At 41.7% G+C, this 8,635-nt stretch overlaps 1 protein-coding gene across 1 annotated transcript; it reads right to left on the bottom strand.

Annotated features, from left to right (window-relative positions):
- Positions 1-2,006: 2,006 nt before the first annotated feature.
- On the bottom strand, positions 2,007-8,408 carry LOC104460315 (pleckstrin homology domain-containing family G member 1-like; the record flags this gene model as incomplete). Its single annotated transcript, XM_010077215.1, has 4 exons — positions 2,007-3,112; positions 4,076-5,747; positions 6,573-6,689; positions 8,190-8,408. Coding segments are annotated over 4 exons (3,114 nt in total), but the record flags the coding sequence as incomplete, so codon positions are not given.
- Positions 8,409-8,635: the final 227 nt, after the last annotated feature.

The raw sequence follows: 8,635 nt of genomic DNA, 5'->3' as shown, positions 1-8,635 counted from the left end.
CTGTTTGGGGTCCCCCCCACACCCCAACTCCACTGATGGCGTGAGATGCGATTTAAACAGCGTTGCCCTTGCCATTTAAACAAATCTAGACGGTGTAAAGCACAGATTTAACTTCGTATTTACAATACTTTACAAGCTATATTAAATAAATACAGGCTCTGCTACAACTCGTCATCTCAAATATGTACAACATTATTTCTCAGTTGGATTTTACTAGATAGATGCGGGTCCTATATCACAGGGGATGTGCTGATTATAACAAGTAACCCTGTGGTATGAGCTAGTAAGTACCATGACCAACCAGCCCTCAAAATAACAGTTCCTAGGCAATGCAAGATAAGTGCGGTAAATAATTTAATCCGTTCTAACAAATTCAAGTCCTTAAATCTTAGTCTACAAGTAATTAGCTGTACACTGATAACTGAGGTTTTCCTCTTGGTAGCCAAAGGAGTAAATAGGTGGCTGTTCTGGAAGTACAGTGCTCTGTAGCTGAGGGGAGTGATACATGATTAGTAAAAATAGTACTTCAATTAAACTCCTCTATTTAGTGATATGTTTAACTCAGTACTGGCTTTATCCATGTAATCTAAAGAATTTAAGCACCAAAAAAGAACAAGATCACACAGGATGATCAGTGTAGACATATTTAGGCTTTCCTTTAGATACAGGGTTTTCAAGTAACAGAATCCAAAGCTGTGCAACAAAGATGACAAAGGGGAGTAAATGTGCATCGTATTGGAAAGCCTGTTCTTGTTGTAATGGGCAGCATTTATCCTATACATTATTTGCAAAAGAATGGAATGTATTCTCACTTTTTAAGCTACTTTTCTTATACATAAATTAGGTGCCATTCAGCCCTGGCTGGTTTAGAAAATACATCTCTCTCTACCAGGAAAGATCATTTTCTACTACAGAAGATACATTCCCGGGGAAGGCAGCATGCCACTCAACCAGCAGTATGGCTGAAACATCCTAGGGGCCAAACACGCCACAGGACTGATATCGCACCCAACCATCTGGCCAAGATCCATTCTCTCTCCGGATTATTGACTTTGGGACTTGAATGAATACATTGCACGCCACTGCACACAGCTACTTGGCAAATTCACACCCACTGCTGGGCTCTATGATAGTCAACATTTTGCCTGCATGTCACAGACACCACCATCACTGGAGGTACCAAACCCAGTCTAGCCACCTTCACAAGCAGCAGAGCTCCCCTTCTACTGCCCAAAACATCCTCCAGCCAAGGACTGCGTCATATCCACAGGTTCACATATTAAGCTGCCACTGCCTGTCCTCTGCTTACTATGCAGTGACAGAAAGTAGAAGAGGCTTCAGACACAGAGCTATCAGTCTGGCACCTCTCACAAGGACTATGACTAGATTTTGTTTAAAACATAAGAAGCCAGTTCCAAAGTAATGTAGCGTACACATTGGTCCCACACCCCTGGAATCTGTCTGTTGAAAAGTAACGTGCAAAAAGTATGTGCAATTGCACAAGTAGGATGTTGGTGTAATTACCAGAACGCTGCTCAGAAATCTGCACAGTCACAGGAGTAGCTGCTCAGCTAACTGCTCCTATATGTAACCACAGTAATCATGTGGGTATTTTGTATGCAGAACACCAGTCACCAACTGGAAAGCCCAAATACTAAGGTTTCCACATGATACCATGGTTTAAGAATCAAATGGCATCACACCTGGTTCGATGGTAAGAAGCAAAGGGCATCACACCTAACAAGGGAAGATATGCAAAGGCTAAAGAGGAGATGAGAAGTCCACCTGCACTATGGAGCGAGACCCCAGACACAGTGCACATGTGGCCTTTTCCACTTCCAGGACTCTAAACCATTACAAAAAGATAGATTTCACATCTATTTACAATATGACTGTGATACAATGTCTGATTGTGTAATATTACAGAAATACATGATGCCAGTACTGACTGTCCTAGCACATACTCTGTCACGATAAGGCAGTACAGCTACAAATTACTGCAAGCATCAAGCAAAGCTACTTGAACTAAGACACTGAAACTTTTCCCTTAAAGATTGGACAATATTCTGCTGATTGGGAGACGGTACTCTCCACAGGTAGTCATTCAGTTTATCTGAATCACTATATGCAGACAGATAGGGGGTAAGGGCGTGTTTGCTGCTGGTGGACTTTGCGGGAGTACAAGAGACAGTTTTGCCGCAGAGCGTTTCAGAAGGAGCAGTGTCTGCGTTACACAGTCTAGGATCCGATTTCCTTGTTTGGTTCTGAGAAGTCTCCAAGTCAGATCCCTCATCTTCAGACTTTATTTCAACATAGTCATCATCATCATCCCCTTCTCCTTCTTCAGTGTCTTTGAAATTAGAAAAATAGTTCTGAGTGGCCATCTGTGCTGTCAGAGCGGAGGCTCTGTTCACTCTCAGGACTTTTTGAGAATCCTGCAGAATCACATCTGAACAGTTTTCAGGGATCTGCTTTCTCATATCAGCCCCTGTACATCCTGAAGCAATACCCAGTGTTTGGTGGCTGTTGAATCGGAAGTTCCTATTCAAATTGAGCTTTTTCTTGTCCATTTCATTAGGGTATACGATCGATTCTCCAGACCTGTTGACCACAATTGAGGAAGATGACTGTGACCTGCTGTATGCCTGTGGTTTTACATTGCTTACTCTTCTCCCAAGAGAGTTGTAGATGTGATCTTGATGTAAATTTTCTTTGTTCGGTTGGCTTATAATGGCGCTCCACCTCTGCGCCGGGACATGCAAACGGTGAGAAATCTGAAGGGAAGGCACCGAGCCAGCTGATGGCAACTGCTTTGAATTGCTTTTAGTACCAGCTTCTGTATACAAGCTCTTAGACTTTGGGTCTTGGGATTCAGACCATGGAGAGAAGTCAGCCAGCTCGCCGTTACTGTATGTAGAATGCAAAAGCCAATCTTCTGCTCTTGAGCAGTCACTGCCAGCCTGGGAACGGGAAGGAGATGCAGCCATGGGCGTGGAAAGCCTCCCAGCTGATGGCTCCTGAGGAGTGGCCTTGGCTTCCTTTTGGATCTTAGGTGAACTTTCTCTAAAGACGATTTGGTCATAAAGTTGGGAGTATTCAGCTATTCTGGCACCTAGAAAGGAGAGAGAATTAACTTATCAGAGGCAAGTAATCCATTCGAATGAGTCACGTGAAAACTTGAAAAAATCCCCAAACCCTCGCTATTGGTCAAGAGAAAAGTTACAATTATGTCAATATCTTCAGCCTCAAAGTAACATGAAAGAAGAGGCTGGAAGAGCCATGCATTGCATTGCCTGTCAGTACACTGTGTTGAGAAAAAGCAGCATAAAATATCTTGCACAGTGAACAGCCAATGCAGGATGCAGTGTAGCACACGGTTCAAATAATACACTGCTTGTTTCATGTTAAAATGGAAAAGAACATTCTGAAAATGTCCTGGTAGATAAGATATTTCGGGACTTTTATAAACAGCACAAGAAGGCAAGAATGACATTCTAGTGCACAGAGTCCGCTGGCTCCACATCTCAATTTGCTTCAATTCACTATGGACAAAAATAGTTCCAAAGCTGTTGCATACCCATGACTTTGCACATTCATTAGAAAGAGTAAGATGACCAGCTCTTTCTTATCTGACCCTATTCTTTATGCTTATAAGTGTGATGTGGATAGTACCTGAACAAACCTACGTGACTTCTTAGGAGGTGAAAATACCTGAAAATGCACCTTTTTAGTCAAACTCTGAAGATCTTGGTATTAAAGGAAATAACTGCTTTTCTATAAAGAGGCCAATAGTGCTTCAGGCATAACGTCTATTTCCAGACTAAGCTGAACTGATCTTTCCTGACACCACTCCACTATTTACTCCCAATTTTATCAAGTAACAACAAGAATTTATTGTGATATAAAGGACTACTCTTGTTGAAGCAGTCACAGAAAACTCATCTCCATGGTAACACAGAAAATGCAATACCAATACTAATAAGGTAGAGAAAAGCAATAATCTTCCAGTTCAGTATACAAATTTAACTGAAATTTACTAAAGAAATATATCTGTACAGAAATATTTTTAACATACCAATAGCTGGACCCCCTTGTTTCTTCTCCTCCAGAATAGCAGCAAGATCTTTGTGTTTCAGTTTCTGTTGTCTGCTAGCCACCTGTTCCTGCTCTGGACTTTTAACTTTCAAAAGCTGGTTAGCCTTCTTAATTTTTTGACTGTACTGCCTTGCCATCATAAAAACTCTGTTCTTTGTTTTATCCGCAACAGCCAAGTCATTTTCCATGCCCTCTGCATACGCACTGGACAGAACACTATTGGCAGATTCATACGGGCTATCTACAAAAGGCAGCTCACTGGAGAAGGAAGGTCTGTTCAGACTCATAAAAGAGTTCTTGCGTGGTGTAGTGTCTTCAAGCCTCAGACTAGCCTCGCTTAAGGTGGCAGCCCTGGGCTTCACTGTTTTAGGGAAAATAGGAGTTTCTGGCAGAGAGAGAGTAGACAGCGAGTAATCTACGTCTTTACTCAGTTCAGGTGTACTACCAGCATGCAGCCTCTCCTGCATGTCATCTTTACAAACAGGAAAGGCCGCAAGGAGACGGTCTCTTGTCTTTTCCTCATTTTTCTTGATGTAGTTCTCCAGGTCATTCCAAATCTCATCTACTTCCTCAGAGAGTTTATCTGCTGCAGACTTATGGGAGAGTGAATCCGAGTTGGAGGAGCTATCTACTAAGCTCAAATAGTCATTGTCGACAGGAACACGATGGTAAGGACTTTCATCTTCACTGAACTGGAGACTCTCTTCAGAAACAAACTGCCGTAGATTGTCACAACAGGCAAAGTCTTTTTCCAGGCCCAGAAAACTCTGCCTTTTAGAGCATTTTAAGGGGTCACATTTAAAATTCAATAGTGGTGTTTCTGGAAGCACTATGGTGTCATAGATGTTGTCCTCAACAATCCTGAGCTCATCCAAACTTGAAGCAGGTGCTTCTCTACTCAATAGTATCTCATCCCTACTCGCACGAATGGAGGCCCTGCTTTGATTTGCTGCCCTCTTTTTGGAGGGTGAATCTAAGCTGCTTTTGCTTTCAGCCTCATAGAGAGAGTCCCTAGCAGATCTCTGGGGACCACAGTCTGTCTCCTCCCTTCTTGTCAGACCCATCAGCTTTAAGTCTTCGTAGCTTATATTATCATAAACATGTTCAATATCATCAATGGTCAGTTCCTCTGAAGATTCAGGATATGCATTCATACTGCTCACCTCTGCTCTCTTCATTTCCCTTCGAGAACCATGCTCCCCGATTTTATACCTTGCACTGGCTGGACACATGTTACTTTCACCAGCACTACTGGCCCGCCTAACAATTTTGTGACGAGTGGGGCTGGAAGTCTCATTTTGATGCCCTACCCCCAAGTGCCAGCTGCATGGCCGCCCAGAAGAACCGCTCCTTTCCCCACCCACAGCTGAACTAGCATTGGATGTAGATGCTGATGGTACAAACATCTGATAATCGTCTTCATCGTCTTCATTCTCATAAGGTGGTTGCCGGCTGGGAAACAGTGCCTGTCTGATCTGATGGTCAGTCCAGATGTTTCTGACAGAGGTGCTTCCCCCCAGGATATTCATGATTAGCGAGTTGCTCTGGGGTGTGCTGAACTGTCTAGGCAACTGCGGTTGTCTAGCTGCGCGGGAAAACGGAAGATCAGTATTCAACTGGGTTGACTCCTCATCTGAAGGGTCCTTGGAGCTCTGTGGAGATTTGAAATACACAGGTAATGTTAGCCTATGCCCTGCAATAATACAGCGATTCCCTCCATTCAAAGAACTGCCATAGCACCAGGGTGTCCGGCAGCCCAGAGTCAGGGGGAGATGGGCAGGGAGAGCAGGCTCTTTGCTAGAGAGCCAGGGTGGCAATGCCAGGCTACCTTGCCTCCTAATCCTTACCATGGCTCAGAGTTCACTCTTGGCATTTAATAACATCTTACTTCAAACACAAGACGCTGGCTCATGCTAACGCATGAGTAATTTAAGGCAAATTTGTTTGGCAGGGGTTACATTAAACCTTTTATGCCAACTCTGCAGTTTCACAATTGCATTAAGCTAATCTGACTCTGGGCTCACGCCAAAAGTTTTGTTCTCCTCCCTTTCCCCTTGCCTATAACCCTAGCAGAAAGGTATGTTATGCTCTCTAGAATGTGGGACTGAAAATTTCACTGTCTTTTTGGAGTAAATTTTCATCCAGCTCAGCTAGCAGATCTAATTTACAGCAAGGCCACGTGCCTGCTAATGCTAACATGAAGGATGCTGTAGATATTCTTGGCCAGAGGTTGGGAAAGAGAGGGAAATATAATTCCTTTTGGCTTAAGTTGGTGCTGATTGGTTTGGTTGGTTGTTTTTTTCCCCTGCCCGAAAAGGAATAATCTATCATCACACAGATGAGTGTTTCAATTATATGAACATTAATACATTACATAAACAGAAGATGACTTATCTGTCTATCCAGGAAAAACACTGATTTCTTGGACATATCTATGATGCATAGCAAAACAGAAGTAAAAAAAAAAAATTATATACCTGTGTTTCACACTTGTTGACATTAACACTTCTCCGTTTTTCAACATTTTCAGCAGCTTGACTATTTAGTCTTTTTCTTCCCCCTTTTGATTTCTGCAGTGAGTTTTGCTGCACTCCCTGTAATTTAGAAGGAAAGAACAAGGGAGGGGTAATAAAATCTACAGTTCTTTGTAGAGCCTTCTTCAGAAGAATTACTAGCAGCTAGAACAGGCCAGGTATCTACACCAGGAGGACAGATGCCACAGGAATGATTCAGAGCCTAGAAAACTTTATTTGCAATAACCAACTAAAAGAAATCAATCCATACAGCTTGTCAAATGGGGTTGAAAGCAAAATCTGGGTATAAAAGTATAGATATACATAGAAATTGGACCAGGCAAAGGGCTTAATCTTGCAGCCAAAGTTATATCAGAAGAAGGTGGTCACACAAAAATTCAATTTGCAAAGTCTTGTCACTTGCAGTCTTGAAAACCAAAAAGAGGCCTAAGCTAAAAAATATGCTGTCATCCAAATTCCCAGGAAAAAAAAAAAAAAAATAAAAAAAAGAAACCAACAAACAGAACGATAGAATGTTACATGCTGGCAGTGTCCAAATTAACTCAGAGTGAAGGACACACATGGTGGGAACCAGGAGAATCTGAGAAGGTATTGTTGCCGCACCTGGGATTAAACACTAAGCTACTATTATACAGTTGTATGGTGGTGTTCTTTTGCACTTATTCATTCTTTTGTTCTTACTCATGTCAGGAAGAGGGAGAATTACAAGACACTGCACCACACTGGCACGAGATACTATTTTATCAGAGACTTACAATGCAAATAGTGTCATTTCAAAGAAGAAATGCATAGTAAGCATCAAAAATAATTTCAATAATAGGTTTTGGATAATTCACAGAATAAATAGATCACACAAGGATACAACCTCAGCATCAACTAAATGAAACAAACAGAAAATCTAGATTCTTTAATACAGCCACATTTCAAAGCTGGAGTTTTAGTCTTTCAGAAGTACAACGTATGTGTGGAAACATCATCCAGAGTGGGAAAAACCCGTGCAGTAGTAACAGATAAAGATTCTAACTTTCAGAAATCCTGCTCATGACTTCTCATATTAAAGTTCACATGTTCCTAGCTACTGCCAGCAGCTCACAGGTCGAGAAACAACACATCACATGTGGCAATGCCTGAATGTTAACTTAATATTCAAGTCCTTGCTTCAGAGACCCGAAGGCACTGTCTCTGCATGTGGCCTAAAAAGGTTTTTTTCATGGCATCAGCTGGAGAAGCAAGGAAAGGTCAGTTGTGCTCAACAACTAAAAACAAACAGCTTTCTGTCAGAACCAGGCTTCAGGACTGCAAAGGAGTCAAGAAAATAAAACCTCTTTTAAGAAGAGGGGATTTTTTCCTCTGTATAGGGGCTAATTTTACATCTTCTCTGTTAAATTGCAAGAGAGTATTGTGTGAGGTCTAAATAAAAATATTTCTAATGAGAGAAAGTTGCAAACACTTGTAACACATTCCTGCCACCTTGCTGGTTTACAGGTAATTTTAATCCCTCTTTCATCCTCCCCAGGAAAAAAAAAGGGTTTTTCTTTTTCCCTCACATCTTTTTCCTACCTGTTCAGACTCTTCTTCATCATCAGCATCAATCTGCTCTGTAGCAGAAGCCTGAAGATTTTCGTCCTGGTCGCTGCTGTAGGCTGGCTCAATTGACTGTTGAAATTGGCTCTCCAGCCCGCTGGGTTCCAATGGAACCTTCTTCCTAGAATTCATCAGGGCTTCATTTGATCCTAGTTTGGTGGCTTGAGATAATAGAGATCCTTCAATACTGATTCGCTTAAAAAAAATGCAAAATTTTGATTAGAAGTTTACAAGGTTTATATATTTCAGTAAGACACTGTTTTACATCAGACTTACAGGCAACATTTAAGCTATGTTCAGTTAGCTACACTGAAATGAGATTTATAAAGTAGTAAATTAAACAATCACTATTTTTCCATAGAATATTCAGAACTGTAAAAATCATGGGCTTCAGTGTTACAGCATCGCAGTGAAGTCATCTA

This window comes from Pterocles gutturalis, unplaced genomic scaffold (assembly GCF_000699245.1).
Source record: "Pterocles gutturalis isolate BGI_N339 unplaced genomic scaffold, ASM69924v1 Scaffold53331, whole genome shotgun sequence".
Taxonomy (NCBI): Eukaryota; Metazoa; Chordata; class Aves; order Pterocliformes; family Pteroclidae; genus Pterocles; species Pterocles gutturalis.
The sequence above is the reverse complement of the archived record's forward strand: the minus strand, read 5'-3'. Positions and strand labels throughout refer to the sequence as shown.